General features: G+C 47.9%; 2 protein-coding genes across 4 annotated transcripts; both read right to left on the bottom strand.

Moving 5' to 3' along the window:
* Positions 1 to 4,347: 4,347 nt before the first annotated feature.
* Positions 4,348 to 11,117, bottom strand: LOC310753579 (lamin-B2-like). Its single transcript, XM_083594988.1, has 6 exons — positions 11,039 to 11,117; positions 10,807 to 10,914; positions 10,392 to 10,494; positions 5,484 to 5,500; positions 5,202 to 5,306; positions 4,348 to 4,550 (listed from the first exon to the last, which is right to left on the bottom strand). Exons 1-6 carry the CDS (start codon positions 11,093 to 11,095, stop codon positions 4,509 to 4,511), a joined length of 432 nt encoding a protein of 143 aa, XP_083451114.1. The 5' UTR covers positions 11,096 to 11,117; the 3' UTR covers positions 4,348 to 4,508.
* A 1,681-nt stretch (positions 11,118 to 12,798) lies between these two features.
* On the bottom strand, positions 12,799 to 24,245 carry LOC310753484 (interleukin-27 subunit beta-like). 3 transcript variants are annotated; one of them, XM_083594839.1, is made up of 7 exons: positions 22,894 to 23,100; positions 21,596 to 21,713; positions 20,240 to 20,485; positions 17,671 to 17,785; positions 16,895 to 17,067; positions 15,918 to 16,081; positions 12,799 to 13,327 (listed from the first exon to the last, which is right to left on the bottom strand). In XM_083594839.1, the coding sequence occupies exons 2-7, from the start codon at positions 21,681 to 21,683 to the stop codon at positions 13,175 to 13,177; spliced, it is 939 nt and encodes a 312-aa protein (XP_083450965.1). In that variant the 5' UTR covers positions 21,684 to 21,713; positions 22,894 to 23,100; the 3' UTR covers positions 12,799 to 13,174. The 3 variants fall into 3 exon arrangements, with proteins under 3 accessions (XP_083450965.1, XP_083450964.1, XP_083450963.1); XM_083594838.1 differs by lacking the exons at positions 15,918 to 16,081; positions 22,894 to 23,100 and adding an exon at positions 23,946 to 24,245; XM_083594837.1 differs by lacking the exon at positions 15,918 to 16,081 and having other exon boundaries at positions 22,894 to 23,131.
* Positions 24,246 to 25,028: the final 783 nt, after the last annotated feature.

Here is a 25,028-nt window from a genome sequence, read left to right as displayed (position 1 = left end):
ATATGAAGCCACTGGGAGAGATCATCAGGGGGTTTGGACTGGGTGTCCATCAATATGCAGATGATACCCAGCTCTACCTCTCTTTCAAATCAGAACCAGTGAAGGCGGTGAAGGTCCTGTGTGAGTGCCTGGAGGCAGTTGGAGGATGGATGGCGGCTAATGGATTGAGGTTGAATCCTGACAAGACAGAAGTACTGTTTTTGGGGGACAGGGGGCGGGCTGGTGTGGAGGACTCCCTGGTCCTGAATAGGGTAACTGTGCCCCTGAAGGACCAGGTGCGCAGCCTGGGAGTCATTTTGGACTCACAGCTGTCCATGGAGGCGCAGGTCAATTCTGTGTCCAGGGCAGCTGTCTACCAACTCCACCTGGTACGCAGGCTGAGACCCTACCTGCCCGCGGACTGTCTCGCCAGAGTGGTGCATGCTCTGGTTATCTCCCGCTTGGACTACTGCAATACGCTCTACGTGGGGCTACCTTTGAAGGTGACTCGGAAACTACAACTAATCCAGAATGCGGCAGCTAGACTGGTGACTGGGGGCGGCCGCCGAGACCACATAACACCGGTCTTGAAAGACCTACATTGGCTCCCAGTACGTTTCCGAGCACAATTCAAAGTGCTGGTGTTGACCTTTAAAGCCCTAAACGGCCTCGGCCCAGTATACCTGAAGGAGCGTCTCCACCCCCATCGTTCTGCCCGGATGCTGAGGTCCAGCGCCGAGGGCCTTCTGGCGGTTCCCTCATTGCGAGAAGCAAAGCTACAGGGAACCAGGCAGAGGGCCTTCTCGGTAGTGGCGCCTGCCCTGTGGAACGCCCTCCCATCGGATGTCAAAGCGATAAATAACTACCTGACATTCAGAAGACATCTTAAGGCAGCCCTGTTCAGGGAAGTTTTTAATCTGTGATATTTTAGTGTATTTTTGGTTTTCTATGGAAGCCGCCCAGAGTGGCTGGGGAAACCCAGCCAGATGGGCGGGGTACAAATAATAAATTATTATTATTATTATTATTAGAGAGAGCTTTCCAACTGCGTCTCTACACAAACGCCAGGTGTGCAAGACTTGTACAGATGCTCAGGATGTCTATGGAGTGCATCTCCCAGCTCATTCCATTTCTTAATGTCATAAGTACCCCCCTCTGGAAACCAGGGGCACAGTCTAGCAATCTCTAACAACAATTTTATTTTTATTTATTTTTTTTACTATGGCAGACCAACACGGCTACCTATCTGTAACTGGAACAATTTTTCTACTAGGGGTGCTAAATGCTTATCATGCCCTGCCTGAGCTAGCAAAAATAACAAATTATTCCTATGCTTTTCCTGCACTTGTGAAAGCTTGCTTCCCATGATCTCACCTGAAGGGTAATAGACGCGCGTCTTTGGGGCTCGTTCCGAGCAAATGAGATCCTAAGTCCGGGAATCGTTTTGCAGGAGATGATCGACCGAGGGATAGCAGGTTGCTAGCTCCGAGGAGAGTGCAATCCTGGGGGTTTCCTTTTGCTGAAGTTTCCTTTTAGCTTTGCCTCACACACTGAGGTTTGTTTACAAGCCTCACACGGTTCCCTTTTAGGTTTGCCTCACACGGGGCACCACTTGAGGCATTCACAAAGTAAAGGAAGGATTGAACTCTGGTTACTAAGAATACACACAGAGGCTTGAACCAGCAAGACTCTGGGAAGGGTGCGTATAATAGTCTCTCTGTGCCTCTCCAGCCCCTGGCCCACGTGTTTTATTCACAGAAGAGCTGTTTACAGAATTTTTGTAAGAACCAATCAGATTCTTCTGAGCATTTCAACAAACCCAGGTGGGGACAAGTTAAACTACTAAAACTAATTAAGCACGGGGTAAACAAAGAACAGAACTACAAAGGAAGACATTTGGCAACCCCTGAGGTCATAAACAAGCAATATACATGATAAGGAGGATGGCCAGGAGAACAGCGATCATTATCACCTTTATGTGAAACCTGTTTCCTGGCCCTAAGATTAACATCCTAAGATTAACATATTGGAGAGGCTACTTCAAAGAAGCTTGCCCACTATCTTTGATGACCCAGGACGCCTGCCTGGCGAAGCAACTGGGCTGTGTACGCGACTTGTCAAGCGAGAGAAGAAATGGCCAGAGATGCAAGGCTTGTGGGATTTGATCAGAAATTATTGTCAATGTATCAAACCCGGTCAACACAATGCATTCATCGTGGACACAATGGCTTGATGCATATTTTATAATTCCTCATAGTAATCCCACCTGACCCCACACTCTGGATATTTGCACTCCTACAAAAAGGAGCACAAAGTTCATGTCCCTCGTACCTACGAGACCACCACTCCAGGTATGTCCCACAGAGGAATTTACGATCTTCAAACAAAAACATCCTGGAGGTCCCGAGCCACAGGGAGGTTAGGCTGGCCTCAAACAGAGCCAGGGCTTTTTCAGCTGTGGCTCCGATCTGGTGGAACGCTCTGCCACAAGAGATTAGGGCCTTGCGGGATCTTTCTGCAGGGCCTGCAAGGCAGAGCTGTTCCGCCAAGCCTTTGACCAGGGCACAGTCTGACCCCCTCCTTTGGCAATTTTCTCAGAACTCTTCCCAATGGTTGCCTTCAATTTGATTTGAAGTTTTTATTATTATTATTATTATTATTATTATTATTTTATTTTATTTTATTTTATTTTAATGAAATGATTTTAAAATGTCTTATTTTATTGTTGTTAGCCGCCCTGAGCCCGGCTTCAGCTGGGGAGGGCGGGATATAAATAAAAATTTATTATTATTATTATTATTATTATTATTATTATTTTAAAGAGGCAATTTATCAAGGCAGAAGCTTTCATGGGCCAGAGCCCACTTCCTCAGACACACATAGGGCAAGTTGGCATTGGACTCCAGGCCTCTGATGTTCCTACATAAGACATTTGTAAGGTGCCCAGACTCTGCTGGCTTCCCTCGTCATCCTCGGGATAGTGCCCTTGCCTCACACAGAAGGCATGGAGGCTCCAGATCCACTGCCATTCAGCAAAGGTTGTGTGTGTGTGCGTGTGCATGAGCGTGAGCGTGAGAGAGAGAAGTGGCATCCAAAGAGGGGGGTGCCAGGGGGTATTCACAGGAATGTCTGTAGCAGGGAATTGCATCAGGAACCCACCTCCTTCCTTCTCTCCTCTCCATACCCACCCACCCACCCCATAGGCAGGGTCTGATCCTTTCACATAGACATGCAAAAACACACAGCCTGTGTGCTTGGCGGTGGCTGGTATTCTTCTTGTAGAACGTGCTAGCAGAGGAAGGCCTGGCTCAGTGCTGTGAATCTGCCTAAATAATAAATAGCATTTAGATCTCTCAGCCAGCAAACAGCTTTGACAAGCCCACATGGCTGACTGAGAGAGACTCCCACTTCCACAAAGGGGCTCAGATTGTGCAAAGGATTCTGTTCTCATCATCATATAACTGAGAAGAGGCACCAAAGCATAAAACAGAGACGGAGGTGATTATGTGATACATTGCTGTATTGTACATGCAGTCATACATATTTAAAAATGTGCACATTCTGTATAAACAAGGTATTCTGTATAAACAAGCTCTTCTCGCCCCCCACCGCTGGGCTGTCGCGAGCCGCCTGGCCGCCCGTTGGATTTCTTTTCCCTTTCTGTTTTATTTTTATTTAAATTAGGCCTTCAAGTGAGTTGCATCCATTGGATTCAGTGGGCCTTTGACTTGATTTGATACAACCCTGTTTCTAGGGTCATTGCGCAAGGAAGCAGCAATCTTAACCTCACTTACCTGGGAGTAAGCCCCACTGAAATCAACAAGACCTACTTCCGAGTAGACATGGTTAGGATTGTTCCTTGCTTGAAAGCATGGCAGCAGAACTTAGGCAGAGGAAGTTCTGCAATGACTTCAAACAAGCCTTGCCTTAAATCAGTGCTTCTCACTTCATCTCAGCTTCTGAGACCTCCATGCTCCACAGAGCTGCCCAAACTGTTTAAGAGTCATTCTGTCCTAGGAGCTCCAGGCCTTCTGAGGCACACCTAGGGTCAATGGCATGAAAATATCATTAATCCTCACATTTGCCACCTGGTTTTATCTGCACAACCACTGGAGTTGCTCCTGAGGGCACAGGCAGGCTTACACCCAGGGTCACCGCTTGACCACCTCCCCCCAGTACAAGAACAGGAGGGCCACAGAAGCAGACTGTCCACTCCAGAGTGACAACTTCAGCCATGCTTTCTCTTTCCTGGAAACTCCTGGAGCTGCATCACTCTTTGGCTTGAAAGTAAGACAACAAAGTAGACCATGGGCATTGCAAAGGGAAAGCAAATCTTCAAAAGATGGTGGCAGTTCTGGCTGATTCAAGTTCTCTCTTTAAGAAGTTTACTAAGGAACAATCTCCAAGAAAGAAAGAAAAAAAGGAGTGATCATATGCAATGTATAAAAATAGTTTCAGTGACGCTGGGCAGAGTCCCTGGGCAGAGCAAAAAAAGGAGAAAAGACGAGCAGAGACGGTTTCCCTTCCTCTCACATGATGGTGCAGCCCCTGGAGGTGGTCCTGGGATCCCCCTGGAGATAAGAGAAGGAAGAAGGGGCATCAGGAAGCTCCCCAGGTGGCCCCGGCAGAACCCTCTCTCCTGCCCTGGCTAAAGATCAGAGAGGCAACTTGGATAGAGCTCAGCCTAGCTGTCCTCTTAGCAGCTTCTACCACTTGGGGACCGACCACCCTAGAGAGAGGCAGGGTGTGTGTGCCACAGCCAGTTGGGTGCAGAAAGGAAAGAAGAGCAGCTCCTGGGCACCACCCACAGCAGAGGTGAGCAGCTGGGAGTCCCTCCCTCCAAGAATCTACCCTCACAAGTCCTCCCCTTTTCAAAGTGAGTCAGGACCCAGGAACGCTCCCTCTGCCACCCCAGGGAGGAAGAGACTCCTGACTTGGCCAATTTCTTCACTTTCCTTTCTTGAGCAGAGTCAACTCCCAACTCCTTAACCTTTGATAACTAAAAGGCTGGGCCTAAGCTGCTCAGCCTCGCTCTGTGTGTGTGTGTGTGTGTTTGTGTGTGAGAGAGAGAGAGAGAGAGAGAGAGAGCGCGCAGCTGCCCCTTGGGAGAGACCAAGGTACTCCGTTGTCTCCTTGGAACCACCCCCAAACCATGGCTGCAGTCAGGCCCCAATCGATTCAACCCTTGGTGGGTGGGTGGAAGTGTTTTTCCTTCCAGCTACCTGCTGGTGAAAGAGGTCTTCCTCCCCAAACTCTGCCTCCTCATCTTCCTCCCCGTTGTCCTGCAGCACAGCAGATGACTGAGTCAAACTCCTCACAGCAACTTCCTGAGAAGAAGTAGGAGAAACACAGCTCATGTTGAGTGTAGCAGGTGCTCAGTGAATGCTCAAAGGCAGCTTCTTTGTCATGTCCTTGCATCAAAAGCAAGGCAACCTTTTCTTCACTATTTGGCTTCTCCAGCACCTCCACCCCCCACCCACAGTGCCCCCCTTCGGAGGACCTACCTCTCCATCAGAGTTCATGAAATATACTCGGAGTCGCAAAGTGATTTCATGCTCTTTATTCAGCTCATAGTGGTGAGGAGGAATGAATGAAAATCCCCTCAAGGTATCTGCTTTATATACATTATTTACACAATGGGCTGCACATGATTGGCTAATTCCGGAATTCTACTGTAAGCCAATCAGGTTGTGGATTCACTTCTATCTGGAGCATGATTGGGTGGTTCCTGCCAACCAATCATACTGCTGCCTTGTTCTAGGACCAATCAGACTGCTGCATTCTGAATCCTATTGTTCTAGGACCAATCAGACTGCTGCAGTTTGGATCCTATTCAACTCAGTACATAACACCCCTCCCCTCTAAGTCCCAGTCCTGCCCGGGAGGTCGCATTCATAGTCCTCAAGGTACGCCGGCGGCCTACGTGTGCGTTGCGGCCTGGGGTGTTCCCCGGTCCGGGGTTCAGGTTCTGGCTCGTGTTCCAAGGATGCTGGCTGTGATGGGGCTGTTTGGTCTGGCGCAACCGGCTCGCTCAGTCGTGGTTCTGGTTCCAGTGTCCTTTCGGCCTCACGGGTCCTCTCTGTATTTACTGATTCTGCCTCTCCTGCTTCCCCCTGCTGCTCTATGGGCCTCACTGCCCCACTGTTGCCTTGGGACTCCTCTGACCTGTCCTCCTCATCCTGGTTTTCTCCCGGGAATCGTCGCCGTATCTGGTCGCAGTGGCGGCGCCAGCATTGCCCCCCATCTGTTAGCACCTCGTACGACACTGGGCCAGTGACCCTGGTGACTCTGGCGGGTACCCATGCAGGGCCTGCCCCAAATTCTTTGCGTACACTGGGTCCTGGGCCTCGAAGGTCCGGGGGTTCCTGCCTTCCCCCGCCACTACCTCATCCTGAGCTCTATCGGGGTGAAGGCGGTCCAATCTGATTGCAAGGCGCCGACCCATTAGTAGTTCAGCGGGGCTCCGGCCAGTCGTTGAGCTGGGGGTGCTGTGCTGTGCTAGAAGGAATGTGGCAAGGCGGTACTCCCAATCCCCTTGCGTCATGCAGCGAAGGGTGTCCTTGGTGGTCCACACCATGCGTTCTGCTTGGCCATTGGTGGCAGGGTGGAATGGCGCCGAACGGATGTGGCGGATGGCGTTCTGCGCTGTGAAGGTTTGGAATTCTCCTGACGTAAATGCAGTCCCGTTGTCTGAGACGAGAGTGTCAGAGAGCCCGTGGGTTGCAAACAGCCTGCATAGTACCCGGATGGCTGCGGACGTAGAAGTGGACGGTACCAGTGCGACTTCCAGCCATTTGGTGTAGGAGTCCACCACTATGAAGAATGTTTTCCCCTGAAAGGGGCCAGCGAAGTCCACATGCAGGCGTGACCATGGTGCTCGGGTGGACTCCCAGGACTGGACTGGGGCCCTTGGGGGATCTGGGCGGGATTCTTGGCAGGCCTGGCAGTGTTTGACCCAGGCCTCTATCTCTCCGTCGATCCCCGGCCACCACACATAACTCCTGGAAAGGGCCTTCATTCTTACTACCCCTGGGTGTGTCTCGTGTAGGGCTGTGAGGACCCTTTTGCGGAGGGGCTGGGGAACAACGACCCTGCTTCCCCATAACAGGCACCCCTTGTGGGCCGACAGTTCATGTTTGCGGGTTGTGTAGCCGGCGAATTCTGGCCCGGGGCTGCTGCTGGGCCATCCCCTTCACACCCAGTCCAGGACCCGGGAGATGACCCTATCTTTCTTGGAATGGTGTGCAACTTCTTGTGCCTGAATGGGGCGGTCGGGAAGCAGCTCCAGGCTCATAACCTCTTGTGCAGGTGCTGGGTCGGGGCCTGTTTCCGGTAGTGGTAGCCTGCTGAGGGCGTCCGCATGGCCCATCGCCTTCCCAGGGCGGTGAATCAGTGCATACTGGTAGCTGGCAAGGAAAATTGACCACCTGAGGACGCGAGGAGACAGCACTTGGGGGGTCTGCTTTTCGGGGGCAAACAAGCCAAGCAACGGCTTGTGGTCAGTCACCACGGTGAAGGGCCGTCCGTACAAGAAATCATGGAATTTTTTTACTCCCTTCACGATTGCCAGACCCTCCTTGTCGATTTGCGAGTAGTTCCGCTCGGTTGCGTTGAGTGTCTGGGAAAAGTATGCCACCGGTACCTCTCTTCCATCCGGGAGTTGGTGTCCCAGGACAGCACCAATGCCATAGGGTGAGGCGTCGCATGCTAGCACCACCGGCAGCCTCTCGTCGAAGTGTGCCAAGACCGAGTTTGAGACAAGCAAGTCCTTGACTGCCTGGAATGCGGCCTCCTGGCGCTGGCCCCACACCCAAGGGGCCCGCTTGTCCAGGAGTCTGTGTAGGGGCTCCGCTACCGCCGCCTTGTGGGGAAGGAAGGAATGGTAAAAGTTCAATAGTCCCAAGAAGGCCTGAAGTTCAGTCTTGTTCTTGGGCGCTGGGGCATCACAAATGGCCCGTACCTTGTCCCCAGTCGGGTGGACCCCTTCTGCGTCCACCATAAATCCCAGAAAGTCCACCTGAGGCACTCCTAGTAGACATTTTTCCCGCTTCACCTTGAGACCCGCCGTCTGGAAACGGTGCAGAACGGTGCAGAGGCGGTCCTCAAACTCCTCGGGTGTGGGCCCGGCAATCAACACATCATCAAAGAAGGGGGTGACACCAGGAATCCCTTTAAGGAGAGAGTCCATTAGATTCTGGAATATGCCTGGTGCCACGCTGACACCGAATTGCAGCCGCTTTACCCTGAACGCTCCTCTGTGCGTCACAATCGTCTGTGCCTCTGCTGTGGCCTCATATACTGGCAGCTGTTGATATGCTTGGGCCAGGTCCAGCTTGCCAAAAAATTTTGACCCAGCCAGGGTGGCAAGGACATGGCTGACCACTGGCACTGGGTATGCATCGGCCGTGAGGGCCTTGTTTATGGTACATTTGTAGTCTGCGCAGATGCGGACCGAACCATTAGGCTTGATGGGTGTGGCGATTGGGGTTTCCCAGGGGGCATTAGGCACCGGCTCCAGCACTCCTTGCTCCACGAGTCGGTCCAATTCCTCGTTTATACGGGGTTTCAGAGCGAACGGGACCCGGCGGGCCTTGAGCCTGACCGGTCGTACTGCGGGGTCAAGCTGTAGAGCAATGGGGGGGCCCGTATACTGTCCCAATATCCCATTGAAAACCCCTGCAAATTCCTTGCATATGGCATCCACGTCCACTTGTAAGGTAGTGTGGTTCACCCCGGTGACGGCTAGCCCCAGTGGTCCAAACCATGCCAATCCCAGTAAGCTAATGTAGGGGCCCTTGACCACAAGCAAGTCCAGTTGCCGTGTCCGCCCTCGGTACTGCACCCTGAAGGTTCCCACCCCCATTGTGGGGACCTTACGTTTCTGGAAGTCCCGGAGGGTGAATGGGGCCGGCCTGAGTTTGGGACCCCCAGTAGGACACAGTTTCCTTAAGGTCCTTGCCGAGATTATGGATAGAGTTGAACCCGTGTCAAGCTCCATGCGGCATGGGGCCCCCTCTATCTGTACCTCTACATAAATTTTCTCTACGTTGGGGTGGGGCAACTGGTATACCTGGAAGTCCGTGAGCTCCGTCGAGTTGCCTTGGTGCGTTGGGCCCCGGGACCTGGGGCTCTTGGATTGGACATCTGATGCCTGGCGTCGGGTGGGCCGAGCTCGACACACCCGGGCGATGTGTCCCAATTTTCTGCACTGCCTGCACTCTGCGTTGCGGAAACGGCAGGTCCTCCTCTCGTGACTTTCTCCACAGCTTGCACAGTTCCCTCCTTCTCGTCGAGGCAGCTGTGGTATGTGGGCTGCTTGAGTGCACTGCTGTACTCGGTGCACCTCCTCCCTGTTGGATCCTGAGTCGTCGGTGAGGTCTTTGTGGTGGACCCTCGGTTGGGACGGCTGGCTCGGCCGTGCCTCTTGCGTCGACCTCTCGGCAGCTTCCGTTGCCAGGGCCTCCTCCAGAGCGACCTGGAACGTTAGGTCCTTCTTAGCGTAGAGGTGTCGTTGCAGCTTCTCATCCTTCAGGCCACCGACGAGGCGGTCCCGAAGCATGTTCTCCAGCTCTGAGAAGTTGCAGAACCGGGCAGCTTGGCGTAGAGAGGTCACAAACCCAGTTATGGTTTCCCCAGGGGCTTGCCGCTTTGCGTAGAAGGCATTTCGACGAGCCACCACTGAGGGCTGTGGCGAAAAGTGCCCCTTCAGCTGTTCCATTATTGTTTTGTATGGAACAGTAGCAACATCTTCAGGCGCAAGGAGAGCCCGGGCGATTTCTAACGTCTCCTCTCCGCAGACGCTGAAGAATATTGTCCTCTTCTTGGCGTCTTCTTCATCGCTGACCCCTTTGGCTTCTAGGAGGAAGGTGAAACGGGAGGCGTACGCTTCCCAGTCTCCAGATGCTGGGTTGAACGGCGAGAAGCTGCTGTCGGTTGCCATTCTGAGTTCCTTGTGTCCCGGAGCTGAAGCCTGGATACACGGTGCGAGGCAGCGGTGCGGCAGGTGGCGGTGCTGCGGTGCTGTGTGTGGCAGTCAGCTCAGCGGGATCCCATCCTCGTTGCCAGTGAAATATACTCAGAGTCGCAAAGTGATTTCATGCTCTTTATTCAGCTCATAGTGGTGAGGAGGAATTAATGAAAGTCCCCTCAAAGTATCTGCTTTATATACATTATTTACACAATGGGCTGCACATGATTGGCTAATTCCGGAATTCTACTGTAAGCCAATCAGGTTGTGGATTCACTTCTATCTGGAGCATGATTGGGTGGTTCCTGCCAACCAATCAGACTGCTGCATTCTGAATCCTATTGTTCTAGGACCAATCAGACTGCTGCCTTTTGGATCCTATTGTTCTAGGACCAATCAGACTGCTGCAGTTTGGATCCTATTCAACTCAGTACATAACAGTTCACCAGGTAGGTGTGGACACTGGTCCCGGTGCCCCAACTGGTCTGGTGCTTCCACACAAGGACAGAAGGTGGGCTGTGGGCCACCCCAGCATCAGCTGCCCAGATCTAGCAAGAAAGAGACTCCCTCATTCACAGGCAGGGCACCCTTGATCCTTCACCACGCCAGAGGGAGCAGCTCTCCAAGCTGACCCCAATGGCCAGCCCTCCAAGTGGCAGAGGCATCTGGGCGTCCTGCAGGGACCACCCCCCCCAGTCGCAGGGAGCCTTTTCTCCACAGGCTGCAGGAAACAACCAAGGAAGTTCTGCGTCGGGCACAGAAGGTGGGCAGAGCGTGAGCAGGTCTCTGGATACTGGGCAACCAATACCCTCCCTTCCAATGAGGAGGCCTTTTCTCCTGAGGAAAGAACCATGACTTACTGTGACCGCCTGCCCAGCCCGGAGGACATATTTTGGGGTAAATTTGTAAGCCACCTCTTCTCCCTCGCCAATCTTTTTCTTCAGCCTCCAGTTCCCAAGAGATTGATCCTGAGGGAGAAGCAGCGGGACTCAGGGAGCAGCAAAACCAGCCCCAGGGCCAGGCCAGTCAAGGAGGGAAGCCTGAAGGCCCCAACAGTGCTTCTGAGCCAAGACCTCTCTTCCCGCAGCCTACCTTGTCAGAGCGGTTCTTCAGCTGAACATACTTCCCCGCTGGGTCCACGTCCTCCATGCTTTTTTTTTTTTTTTTTTTTGGTAATATTTTTTATTAATTTTAGCATACAAAAAATTTAAGATATACCACACAAATTATTATACATATATCCTTATTTGGACTTCCTTCAGCATCTCTGATAGCCTTTCGTCTTAATTATTTCTCCTGCAATTCTTACCTTACTATTGCCTTTACATTTTCTAACAAATTGTTTCTTCCTTTCCATTTTTACAATATTAGAACAGCCCCAGATAAAAATCTCCCAACCATTATAACCTTATGGCCTTATGACTTTTATAAAAAAAGCAATTAATAAGAGCAACATTTGTTCTAAAAAGGCAATAAAAAAGCAACATAAATTATTTCTCTCACAATGGAGTGAAATTGAACCTCTGGTTACCCACACCAATGCGACAAGCCTGGGCCATGTGTTAGGGTTTCACCTAGGTTGGCTCCCTTCCCAGGTGGATGATTTTCAAAGAGACTTCTTGACAGAGCATGCAGCTCTCTCCTGGAGATGTTCTTGCTGTGGAGTTCAACTCCAGTCCTCAGCTCTTTCTATCCAAACCTCAAGTTGAAGGATGTGGAGAGAAATGGGCCTGGAAATAGTTTATTATGTGTGTCTATCATTGTTTCTGTTTTTTTCGTCCAGTGCTTTGTAATTTGTTAATGAAGCAAGAAGTGTTCTGCCTGCTCTGATATTGGGAAATCTTTTAGTTCTGTAACAAGAAAGAATGAGTGCTAGGAGTTTTCTTTCCCCTCCCTCCTCCATTCCAGCCCCTTTTCCTTTTGTGGACTGTCTTATCACTGGTACTTATAGAATCATAGTGTTGGAAGGGACCCAAGGGTCATCTAGCCCAACCCCCTGCAATGAGGAATCTCAGCTAGTTCATTCATAACAGATGGCCATCCAACCTCTGCTTAAAAAGCTCCAAGGAAGGAGAGGCCGCCACCTTCCTAGCTAGTCCATTCTCCACTCTCAGACAGCTCCTGTTTGCTCTCAGTTTCTCCAGGCTAAACAAAGCCAGCTCCCTCAACCATTCCTCATAAGGCTTGGTTTCCAGACCCCAGAATAGGGATTGATCTTGTAAGCTACTGGTATTAGTAGCAATAAAGGTAACACTAATCACAATAAGAAAGATATTAGGCATTGTTAACAATTGTTTTTAAGAACATTGTTTACACATTTTCATACTGCTTAACTGTGTGCAATACAATTATGTATTCATTGCTTTAAGTAGTAATTTTAAGTGCATTGTTAATATAAGAATAAATGTGCAAAACTGTTAAAATGCATATTTTCATAAAATGTAAACAGAAATAACTGAAGTATCCTATACTAATGCAGTGATTGGACTAATATAATATAATATAATATAAATCTGATGTCCTGCTTACAAGGAAATCTGGTTGGCCCCTGTGAGAACAGGATGCTGGACTAGTTGGGTCACTGGCCTGATTCAGGAGGCTTTTATTATGTTCTTGCTCTTGTTTTCCAACAGTAACATTATATAAAAAGATTGGCTGATATGAGCCTTTTGAGTAATGAGATGTTATTAATTCCTTTTAAGATAAATTTGAATGCTGCCATTGGTTGCAGTGTGATATAGATAGAGCTTTCTCAAAAAGCCCTTGTCAGAAACTTCTGGATTGGTGGTCTATGATCTTTTGGGGAGGGTGTGTGAAAGAAACTAGGTTTTTTCTTTTTCAACAAGAAACTGTTGTTGTTGTCATTTTTTATACAGAATGTTTATTGGCACAAGCACATACCAAAATGCAGGGAGAATAATGAATGTAAGAAATGCAAATAGAAAAATAAACTGAAAATACAGAGGGGAGGGGGAAACCGGGAAACAACTGAGAGTGCAATGAGAGTATACATTTGTCACATTTATAGAAGAAAAAGGGGAGTCAGATTAGTTCCCAGTAAAGGAAAAGGAGGAAAAGGAGCTGAAATTTCCCCATGCAAATAGAAATTAGACTTCAGGCTCTGTGTGAACTCCAGAATTGCAAAAGGTGATGAAGAACTCTTGGCCATCCCTGGGAAGTGGGGGCACATGCAAAATCCACAGGAACTCCAGATGCTCTTCAAGCGTATCACTCTGGCATCCAGGCTGCCCCTGATGCTGCCGGACTCCAGGCACTGTACTCGCCGTGATCGAGGAAGTCCTTCGCTGCCACCTGGGCATGGTACGTCACCCCAGGGCGGATCCCAGTCAACACAAAGGATGTCTGCTCGGTGGGCCTTGTCTGCGAGAGACAAAAGACCACAGCTGTCATTTCATTTCTCAAAAACCTGACGCCCACCATGCCACTCTGAAGAAAAAGGAAGCCAGTGTGGCCCAGTCTAGTGGCTACTGACTGGAAGTGGGGAGATGGGTTCAAATCCCCCCCTCTAACACGATGCTTCAGCCAGTTCCGGTATTGTTGTAAAGAAAAATCTGCCCTTTTTTCCCTTATGGGGTATCCAAGAGCCCATATAGAGTCCTTATGTAGGTTCCCTATTGGTAGGAGAAAATAACAGAGGCCAACCAGAGAATATTGAGAAGCAATGCAGCTAGTAAGCTTGATCTTTATTGATCTGTTGCAACAGGGTCCTCACTCACCACATGCAGGAAGAAGGAGGAACTCAGAACAAAAGTGTGCCTGTCCTTATATAGACATTTTAAATTCCCTCCCTGGAGTCCAAGGCCACCCCCGATACATCATACCTACATCACAGAAAGGGCGGTCTACAGCAGAAATCTGAGTGCTTTGTTTAACCTCCTGTCTGCCAGGTTAACTGTTTAATGGTCACTTGATTGGATTGCCTGGGGAGCCTGGCCAGTTGTTTGTAATGATAAATACTTAGTTCCTGAGCCACGTCACAGGCTCACACCCTATTCATATCTTAAATGTGCCCTTAAGACTGGATTTGTGAAGGAAAAGACAATGGGGAGGCTTTTCCATTTTCCTTTGACCTTGCAGAGAAAACATTTGGTCAGTTTGGGAATAAAAAATGGTTTCAGGTTGGTCTTCCTGTCCTGATCTATATACGTGCTTGGTTGGTAACACTTATGAACACTTAACATTTATCTAAAACCTCAAAATTCCTATCACAGTATATCTGCCTTATCTACCTCAAAGTTTGTTGTGAAGATAAAATGCGAGGGCAGAGACCTGAAGCAACTTTAAAGGCATCCAAGTTGGTGCCCATCGCTGCTTCCTGTGGGAATGTGTGGAGAAGGGGCTTTTATCCAGAATCTTCCCACATTCACTTTCCTCGGAGGTTCCCGAGTTCTAGTGTCAAGAGAGTGAGAGAAAAAGCTTTCTCTGCCCACTCACTCCACGCCCTGCTTAATTATATTATATTAATTATACCCTTCTACAGTGGTACTTTGGTTCTCAAGCACCTTGGCACTCAAACAACTTGGAACCCAAACACTGCAAACCTGGAAGTACCGTAAGTGTTCTGGTTTGCAAACTTCTTTTGGAAGCTGAGCATGCTCCGTTTTGAGTGTTACACTTCCGTTTTGAGTGACACACTTCCATTTTGAGTGTTACACTGAAGTCTGTCTGTTTTTGCTATTTATTTTGCGTTTTTGTTTTTGTGGCTTTTTTTGTTTTGTTTTTGTGACTGTGTGGAACTGATGGATTGATTGTGTGACTGCAGTACATTGTTTATTGCTTTCCTTTTATGGATCTGTGGTCTCATTAGATAGTAAAATTCATGTTAAATTGCTGTTTAGTGGTTGTTTTTAAAAGTCTGGAACAAATTAATCCATTTTATATTACTTTCTATGGGAAAGCATGCCTTGGTTTTGGAACGGACTTCCAGAATGGATTAAGTTTGGGAACCAAGGTATCACAGTTTTTGGACCCCCCTCCCCCTAAAATTCACAGCGCAATTTCTTACAGGTCCTGCTTGCAATCGTGTTTCAGACTTACAGCCATGCTTAGCTGATAGTCTGACTCGTATCCAAGTGGGCCATGATATTACATTGGAAACCGCCTAGAGTGGCTGGGGTACAAAAATAAATTACTGCTGCTACTACTACTACTACTACAGTGGTACCTCAGGTTACATATACTTCAGGTTACAGACTCCGCTAACCCAGAAATAGTGCTTCAGGTTAAGAACTTTGCTTCAGGATGAGAACAGAAATCGTGCTCCAGTGGAGCGGCGGCAGCGGGAGGCCCCATTAGCTAAAGTGGTGCTTCAGGTTAAGAACAGTTGCAGGTTAAGAACGGACCTCCGGAACGAATTAAGTACATAACCAGAGGTACCACTGTACTGTGGCAACGTGCTCAGGGAAGCCATTTTGAGAGTTAAAATATTAAGCAAGGAAGCCATTTTGTTGCTCTCGGCCAGGTCCCCATATCCAATAAATACACTCAGACACCCACGACCCAGAGACACACAGAGATAGGCTGATAAGGATTACCAAATTAGTACATGGAAGGGTCATGTCCAACTCCTCATGCCCTGTCTCCAGGCGGAACCTAATGTATCTATCAGAGTATGTGCAATGCTGTAACTTTTGGTTGGATAAAGACCTGATTCAAGACTGTCTAAAGGGAAGGCTCCCGTTGGGAGGGGCCGGACTTCGGAACTTATTCCTCGGTGCCATTGCTTGCTGCCGGCAAACAACTAAAGCTTTCTTGCTGGTCATTTGACTGGCCTGACCATGTGCTACACTACTACTACTACTATTTCTATTATCTCCAATAAGCCAGCAGCCTGTGCACCAAAGCATTAAAGGAAGGGCTGCAAGAAGACGACACCGGTCAAATATAGGAAGCGCAGCAATTTTGTTCTAAAGCTACAGAGCCCTGACTTATTTATGGTGCTCTCTCTCACCATTTTGCTGGTGTTGGTTCCATCCCTTGAGTAACGGATCAAGTATTTGAGGGGGAAGTATTCTGGGAATTTCCAGGAGCTGGGGGGCTTCCACACCAAAAGTATCTTCTTCCTCTGGCCCGGGATCTGGGAGACGGTCAAGTCTTCTGGAGGGTCAGGCTTGACTAAGACAAAGCCAGTGCAGAGAAAATAATACAAAACAAGCAAGCAAGCAAGCAAGCAAGCGGAGAGATGGAAGAAGCATGTGTGGCCTACGGTGCCACCTTCACACTAGGCACTAAATGGTTATGGATCCCAAAGAATCCTGGGAACTGTAGTTTGTTAAGGGTGCTGAGGATTGTTAGGAGACCCCACTAGTCCCCTCATGGAACTACAGTTTCCAGAGAGGTTTAACAATCCTTCCCGAGGAACTCTGGGAATTGTGGCTCTGAGGGGGATAGAGCCCTCCTAGCAACTCTCAGCACCCTTTACAAACTGCATTACCCAGGATTCTTTGGGGGAAGCCATGCTTGTTTAAAGCGCTATAAATGTGTGGTGTTAATGTGGACAACATTCGGAGTCAATTCTGCCAGCCCTGTAAAAACTCTGAATAACACAATGTGCTCTCAAAACTCTGAACCTACAAACCTGTTTCTCTCACCCTTGTGGCTTGAAACCTTTTAAATCCCCCAGTGATGGACAAGTTCCCTATCTCTGCACTGTACAGACTTTTGCCCCAGCGAAGCAGTGGAAGACTCTTGCTCATCTGCCTCCGCCAGAGGACCGGGGATCCTTCTTTGGGCTAGCTAGTGTGGCCAGGTATTGGCTAGTGACTCATCAGCCCCAGCCATCATGACCAATGGTCAGCGATGATGGAAGCTGTAGTCCAGCAATGTCTAAAGAGCAACAGCATGTTACTGCCGTCAGCATGAATCCTGTTTCCTTCCGTTAGAAAAGTTGCAGGAAATCATGTGTGTCGTGATTCTATGAAAACTTACGGATCTCATTCTGGAAGAAGTAGTAGTGGGTCGTCGCTGCCCCCAGGGGGTTCACCGCTGTTACATTCAGCACATAGGGATTGATGGAGAACATCTGGACATTGTCAATGGAGCAGCTGTTGGCCACTGTGGTAGCTTGGACACACTCCTTTACTTCCCCTCCCATGCCAAGCCTGGATTGCAAAGAAGTCAGAGATTAGCATGGGCTGCCCAGGCCACCTAGTGACAAGAGCAAACCAGCAACGAATCACCCCAAGCGAGCTGGAGTTAACTCTATATTAGCAAAACAGGAGCTGCACAGGAGTGTCAGGCCTCATGAGCACAGCAATTCTTGCCCTATGGATCAGTTGCTGAGACTAAAGGTCCCTGGCTCCCCACAGCTGCCTAAGTCTCCTCCTCTCCAGATTCCTCTTCTGCCTCTGATTCTGGACTTCTCTCTGCCACAGACTCTCCCTGCTCACTAAAACCTGTTGCCTCCTCAGCTTCTGACGCCTTTTCTCAGTCTGCTCCCTCTTCCTCCTCTGACCACTCATTGTCGTCCCACCTGCAGTCCCTGGGTTTCTAGCTGGTTCCTCCCACCATCCCTGTGTCCAACCAGTCCATGACACCTACTAAGGAAACAAGTTGGTTTATGAGCGCCATGGGTAGCCCTGCAGCCCTTCTGAAAGCTTCACTTCAATTTGATAAATATTGTTTGCTCCGTTTCTGTGAAGAGAGAAGCCGAATTGCCACAGCTGTATCTATGATACCAATAAGAGGGAATTTCTCCTTTTTACCTGTACGTGGAGGAAAAAAAAGTAGGCAGGTGTGTCTTTGTCTCCAACCTCCAGGAGCAATTGATGGCTGGGTAGGTGGTGGACCAGCACCATACTAAAGGCTTATCAGGTGGGTCTGGAGGAAAGGGGAGGAACAGAAAAGGTGGCTTAATTAATTATTTCATAAAATTTATGCACTGCTTGATAGTATAAAAAAAAACCTCAAGGAGGTTTACAAAAAAAAAAGATCATAGAATCATAGAGTTGGAAGAGACCACAAGGGCCATCGAGTCCAACCCCCTGCCAAGCAGGAAACACCATCAATAATAAATCAATAAAACTGGGGGGGGGGGATCCATAACCATTCTTTAAAGCATACAAAAGTTAAAAGACCACAACAGATTCAAATCACCTTGACTTTCTAAGCATCTGGGTAGGCTTGTCTAAAGGAACGCTTTTAGCAGGCACCAAAATAATACAGTGAAGGCGCCTTCTTGATATCTAGAGACAGGGAGTTCCAAAGTGTAGGTGCTGCCACACTAAAATATTGATTTCTTACATGTGTAGAATGGGTTTCATGTGGCACATGTAATACTGCCAATTCTAGCTGCTTCCTAGCAATCAGACCCTTCCAGCTGCCTATGGTGGCTGCTAAGGAAAATGTTCTTAATTATGTCTAGTCCTAGGGGAAGGAGGATCTGCCACCCACTGCACCACACTCTCATCTGCCCAGTCCCTGACAGTTCCCAGGATTCTATAGGTGGAAAATTATGCATTAAATGCATGGTGTTTACCCAGTCAATGAGTCACATGGCCCATTTTGGTCATTGCTCTCTCTCCACTTTACTATCTGGTGGGGAGACAGTTACATTTGAGTAATTCCATGAAATGTCAACCAACAAACACATTTTTTATTTTCATATTCAGCTAAGATGTTCTACATCACTTCAAGAATAATTTTTGTTCACCAACACCACAAAGACAAAACTAGGGGACACCCAAATACCTTGGCTAACACACCACACCTTCTTAATCCAGCAGTAAAATCAGTAGCCACTAGGCCCTTGACCACATTTGAAAACCTTCACCTGACAGCAGAGGGACACGGCTAGAAGATGGTATCCACAATATACAAGATACTTCTCCAGAATCCCTCAACACAATCAAAAAACAATAGGAGCACGACATAGGCTACGAAATAAACCCTACCCAATAGACTAAAATGTGGTCTAAACCTCCCTTGAAAGCCATCTTAGCTAAAAGAAGGGAACTTACTTATAGATGGTACCTAACACCACAGAAATTAGTGCTGACACAACCAGGAACCTCTGGTCTTGGTCTGTGGGAGGTGACTTAAATCACTAAGCTTCTTTCAATTTTTTAATTGGGCTGGAGAGGCTGCAGCTCTACAGGCACATACCTCCACATGTAGTGGGATTTTGATTCAACCCTTTTGGACAGCAATTCTACAAGAAATATGCAAAAGAACTAAACAGGCATTATAAGCCACCCTGAAAATGGTTGAAAGCAGTCTTGAACAAAGTGTAAATGGATTTTTAACACAATAAACAGCACAAACACAGGGAATAATGCCATTGTGGGAAATGTGATTATCTCAAAAGAAAGTGCAAAACCAGCAATTGAGGTACTGGTGTCAGTTGGCAACTTAGTTGAGTTTGAGACTGGGAAACTGAAAAGAAAAATTGCTGCCCAGCTGATGCAATAGGATATTCATAAGTATGGGGACTTCTGTGACATTTACCTTCCCTGCCAATTATGGTATATGGTAAATTGAAACAAAAACCAAATCATTAGGATGTTGCCATGGCTAAGGGTAAATTCCTGTGGACGTTATAACTTTTAAACCCTACTGTGCCTTTAATTAGAAGCTTATTCCTTGTGGCTTCTACAACCAATTGCAAAAGCAAAAGCACTGCTGAATTGCTCTCTTTTATGCCTTTACTTATTCTGTTCCCATTTTCCTGCCATCAGCACCCCAAGTGGCAGATTACAGGTACTTGTTTCCTAATTTACCACCCCACCCCCCACAAATCCCCCCTCTATTCCAATTTTTAAAAATTGAAAGAAGCTTAGTGATTTCAGTCACCTCCCACAGACCAAGACCAGACCAAATTAAGGGGCAGCCAATGCCTTAAGATGAAGAAGACCAAAGGAGCAAGCTTCTAATAAACATTGCAGGGGCCTTTGGTGAGCAGGACCTCTTTCTAAGAAAATACTATAGAAGAATCTTGGTCATGGAAAAGGCATTGCACGATAGCATGCAATTAAGTGCTACGCTGAATTTTGATTCCTCTTCCAACCAATTCAAAGTAGGGTTTCCCAAACTTGGGTCTCCAGCTGTTTTTGGACTACAGTTCCCATCGTCCTAGTCCTGCAGCTAGGGATAATGGGAATTGTAGTCCAACAACAGCTGGAGACCCAAGTTTGGGAAATCCTGGATTACAGAAAGGCAGACTCTTAGTCAGACTCTGGTGGGGAATCAACCAGAGAGGGGCAGAGTCACAAAAGACCAAACATCAAGAACTTGAGACACAAGGAATGTGGACTGTAATTGTCTTTTTCTACTCACAGCCCAGCTTCAGATGAATTCTCCGCAGCAACTGCCCAGTGGCGAGATCATGGCAACTGTATTCCCCATTCTGAGCCAGGCTGGCGTTCTGCAAAACAAGGCTGCCATCTCTTCTCACTGCCTTCAAAATCCCACGGAACGTGCTGCTCGTTTTCCATCCCACCGTGGAATTGCCTTCAGGGACGGGGCAATGCAAGAGGACTTCAGGCGCCCCAAGGCTGGCGTACTGCTGGTCTAGTGTAACTCCTGTGTTCCTCCCACCCCCAAAAAAAGAACAATGGAAGGGGGGAACAATTAATAATATACAACAGTTGCGTGGTATTGCATCAGAGGAAGAGATAAGCTTGCAGCACTTATCTTTTATTCCAGAGCTTACAAGTAGAATACAAGAAAGAACTCCTATTTTCTTACAATCATAGAATTATAGAGTTGGGAGGGACTCCCAAGGGTCATCTAGTCCAAACATTTACAATGCAGGAACCACAGCTAATGAATCCCTGACAGATGGTCCTCTGGCCTCTGTTTACAAACCTTCAAGGAAGGAGAGGCCACCACTTTCCGAGGGAGCCCGTTCCACTGGCCAACAGCTTTTACTATCTGAATGCTCATCTTAATGTTTAGTTGGGATCTCTTTTATTGTCATTTGAATCAGTTAATTCAGGTCCTCCGCTCTGGAGCAGCAGAAAGCAAACTTGCTTTATCTTCCATATGAAGCTCTTCAGATATTTGAAGGTGGCTCTCATATCACCTCTCAGCCTTCTATTCTCACAATGACCCTGTGAGGTGGTGGTGGTGGTGGTGGTGGTGGTGGTTGTTGTTGTTGTTGTTGTTGTTGTTGTTGTTGTTGTTGTTGTTGTTATACTGCCCTGTACTCAGCGGTCTTGGTTAGCTGGGCTGAGCTGCTTCAGTGCCTCTTGCCCTAGTGCTGTAGACCGTGTCTGCTCAGTCTGCTGCTCAGGTACTAAGTGTACATGGGAAACATCAAGGATATCCCTTCATATGGCCTTTGAACCAGGGCAATAACACCAATGCCTGATCCCCTATAAAAGTTTTCAATGTCACCTTGCTATGATTCTACACAATGCACTGAAGTGTGCAGTGATGCCCCCAGATTAACCACAACACAAATTAAAGGCGACCACAGGGGCTGCTAAGTAAGAGTTTCAAGACTGGGGGATCCCACCAGTTTTAACCCAACACAGTATTAAAAGGTTGGAAAGGGATATGGCAGGAGTTGCTCCAGGAAGCAAGGTGCTGGACCTCATGGAGCTCTGGAGAATTTGCATGCAGCTTTGGAGCAGCAAAGCAGCCACACTGCCAAGCCTCTCCCATCAGTTGCCTCTCTTCCTGCCATACCTTTTGATCTGTTGAACCAAACAATGTCCTCTTGGGAAGGGAAACCGGGTGACAGGAGAAATGAGATTGTCAGTATTATCCGCTGCATCTTCCTTCAGTGCTTGTGCAGCTCCGAATCCTGTGTGAAAGAGTCATCAAAACTCAGCTTATGTAAAATACTTAATATGCAGTATTTTCCAAGCTTACAACTTAACTAAGAAGGACCCCTCCAGACGGCTGGTTTTTGGGTGGGTATATTCTGTAGCGTGTTATTGATGCAGTAGGAGTGCATTACAGTAATGGTAGATTTACACTGGAGCATCCACAGGTCATTCTGGTTTATTAGTTCTGCAATGTTACCACATTATTGCCGTCTGGAGTGGCACTCTTGTACCATAGTGTAACAAAAGTAGGACAAGAAACTACAACTCAGGAAAATTTGTGTTATTAAAACTTACAAGATTTTAGCAGGAAACAAGAGGATGCCCACCAATTGCAAGTGAAGCAGTATGACTACCTGAAAGCTTTTACAGGCACAAATGGTCTTTATTCCTATATACATACAAATGCAAGGCTGTCATCACACTGTAGTTCATGTGGCTGCCAGTAGGTGGTGAACTTTAGCATGATGGCAGGTTGCCCAGGTGAGCATGATCAGGGAGCGGAGGGGCAAGCTGAGAGGGGAAGAGGAAATGTTTGGGGCAAGCTGGGAGGGGATAGGTGAGTGAAGTGTAAAGGCAGGAGGGGTTGGCGGGTAGGCAAGCAGAGTGAGCAGGGGGGGGCGGCACCTAGCATTTATTTTATTTAACAAAATTTGTAAACCATTAGATTTTTTCTTAAAATAAAAAACCACAACACCTCTAAATGATTTACAAAATTATAAAACAAAATATTAAAATTATCAACAGTCAAAACAAGTACCGGTAACTAAAAACATAATTAAAATTAGACAATTAAAATTGGCAGCTGAGAGCGAGAGAGAAAGAGAGAGAGAGAGATGTTTTAATTGCAAACTGATGTCAAGGACTGAACTCAAGGCTGGAAAAAACGAGAATATGAGAGAAACCAAAATTTACAGGTTAGCCCAGCTCTCCATGACTAGCAAGGGCCCCAAAGTTCAGTCCTAAGGGAGGAGATGGCGTGGCCCCCGGGAACATTGGGAGAGCAACAGGCATGCCATGCCATTGCAGGCTCATTGGGGCAGAGATCCTTTTATGCTATGATTTGTTAAAGGCACTGCATTGCATGCTGTTGTCATGGCAACAGTAAATGGAGTCCTAAATTTTTATTTTTATTTTCAAGGGGGGGGGGGGACTCACCAGTAGCAAAGATTTTGCCTTCCGAGTCTGGGCTGGTTACCGACCACGTCTCTCTTCAGGAGGTTCTTCTGTGGTTTTGTCTCAACCGCTGGCCTTCCCCTCACTTCCTGGCTCACAGCTGATCTCAGGAAGCCTTTTCTCCTAAGAAGGGCCGGATTCCCATAACAGCCCCCCCCCCTCCACTGGCTCGGATTTCCCCTCCTGTCACACATCCCGGACAGAACATCCAGAATGACAAAACAGGCTTCCCGAAACATCCCCAAGGCTGTGCACTCGTGTGTGTGTGTTTGTCCTCCCCCCCCCCCATTTAACACTTCTTGGAGCAATTTTTGTTTAGCAAGGGGCATTCCTGATTCTCTCACAACGACCCTGTGAGGTAGGCTAACTGACCAGAATGGGGGTGGGAATGTGAGTTATTCCGTACCCCCCCCCCTTCATTTTAAGGCAGTTATTAGAAGAACGAGTGGCAAGGCTGTTGATAACTATTGTGCCAAGTTTATCTATAAGCCTACAGATGCCTTCCAGATGATTTGAAGGCAGCATCCAACAGATTTGCAAAGGCTCATGCAGATAGAATATCCCTGCTACTCATTTTAGCTTCCTTTGCTAGAGTTATGAGTAGTGGGCGCCAGGTGGAGCCCTGGCTTCTCTCAGGCGGGTGTCGTTGCAGAGAGTACCAAAACAAACATTTCAAGTCAAAATGGAAACTGGCCAGTGTGCAAGTTTACCCTTTTATTTAGATTTGAAGACAATAATCAGGCATCCGCACAACACGGCCAGTCCAACGAAGCTGATGTTGAAGAATCATTGCTTTGACACGGGCGATCTTTGCTTCTTCCAGTATACTGGCATTAGTTCGCCACAAGTGATGTGTAAAAATTTTTGGAGACATTGCTGAATCAAAAGAAACAACCACCCACCTCTAAGCAATTTAAGGTACATAAAACGATATATGAAAATGCCGATAAAATCAAATTTATAAAACAGCCAGGGACAATAAAAAATTATCAAAAGACAGGTGAAATCAACAGTTTTCAAAACTACAGTCATACCTCGGGTTAACGATGCTTTGGGTTGTGCGATTTCGGGTTGCGCCGAACCCAAAAGTACCGGAATCTTGTCATCTGGACAGCCCAGGACCTTCAGAAACACTGCCCAGGCTTGCGCCCTGTGGGGGTCACTTCAGTGCTGCTAGCGCAGTTTGACTTCACCCCCTAGAGGCATACTCCAATGTTTCTCAAGACAGATGGATGCCAACAAATATAATATTATTTCAATTTAAAGACCACTTTATCTAAAGGATCTCAAAGTGGTTTGCATACACAAAAATACAAAAAAATAAAATAAAATTTGTGTAGAGCTGCACAAAAACTAAAAAATTAAAAAATTGCTGCACAAATATAAGATGGGGGACACCCGGCATTCAGTAGTACATGAGAAAAGGAACTAGGAGTCCTAGCGGACCACAAGCTTAACAACAGTGTGATGTAGCAGTAGGGGGGGGGAAGCTAATGCTATTTTGGGCTGCATCCACAGAAGTCTAGTGTCCAGATCAAGGGAAGTCATAGTCCCGCTCTGTTCTGCCTTGGTCAGACCACACCTGGAATACTGCGTCAAGTTCTGGGCACCACAATTTAAGGAGGATGTTGACAAGCTGGAAGGTGTACAGAGGAGGGAGGCCAAGATGATCAAGGGTCTGGAAACCAAGTCTTATGAAGAATGGTTGAAGGAGCTGGGTATGTTTAGCCTGGGAAAGAGGAGGCTGGGAGAAGATATGAGAGCCATCTCCAAACATCTCAAGAGCTATCATATGGAAGATGGAGCAAGCTTGTTTTCTCCTGCTCTGGTGGGTAGGACTCGAACCCATAGCTTCAAGTTACAAGAAAGGAGATTCCAACTAAACATCAGGAAGAACTTTCTGACAGTGAGAGCTGTTTGACAGTGGAACAGACTCCCACGAGAGGTGATGAGCTCTCCTTCCTTGGAGGTTTTTAAGCAGAGGTTGGATGGCCATCTGTCAGGGATGCTTTAGTCGAGATTCCTGCATTGCAGGGGGTTGGACTAGATGACCCTGGGGTCCCCCTACAATTCTATGTCATAACCTGTCAGGATGGACAGGAAGAACAATGTCCTCA

The sequence above is a fragment of the Podarcis filfolensis genome (genome assembly GCF_964270895.1).
Source record: "Podarcis filfolensis genome assembly, chromosome: 18".
NCBI classification, from domain to species: domain Eukaryota; kingdom Metazoa; phylum Chordata; class Lepidosauria; order Squamata; family Lacertidae; genus Podarcis; species Podarcis filfolensis.
This window is presented reverse-complemented; position numbering and strand designations above follow the sequence as displayed.

Bases quoted from the DNA above. Each gene is read 5' to 3' on its own strand.
- LOC310753579 (XM_083594988.1), bottom strand. From the start codon at position 11,095: ATGGAGGACGTGGACCCAGCGGGGAAGTATGTTCAGCTGAAGAACCGC. The intron at 10,495-10,806 runs GTAAGTCATGGT...CTTTCTTGCTAG, and splicing joins GGGCTGGGCAGGCGGTCACA to ATCTGGGCAGCTGATGCTGG. The intron at 4,551-5,201 runs GTAGCTGGAAGG...TCTTATCTCCAG, and splicing joins AAGACCTCTTTCACCAGCAG to GGGGATCCCAGGACCACCTC.
- LOC310753484 (XM_083594838.1), bottom strand. From the start codon at position 21,683: ATGCAGCGGATAATACTGACAATCTCATTTCTCCTGTCACCCGGTTTC. The intron at 17,068-17,670 runs GTAAAAAGGAGA...TTTGCAATCCAG, and splicing joins TTTTTTTCCTCCACGTACAG to GCTTGGCATGGGAGGGGAAG. The intron at 13,328-16,894 runs GTAAGTTTTCAT...TGTCTCTCGCAG, and splicing joins CTTCTTCCAGAATGAGATCC to ACAAGGCCCACCGAGCAGAC.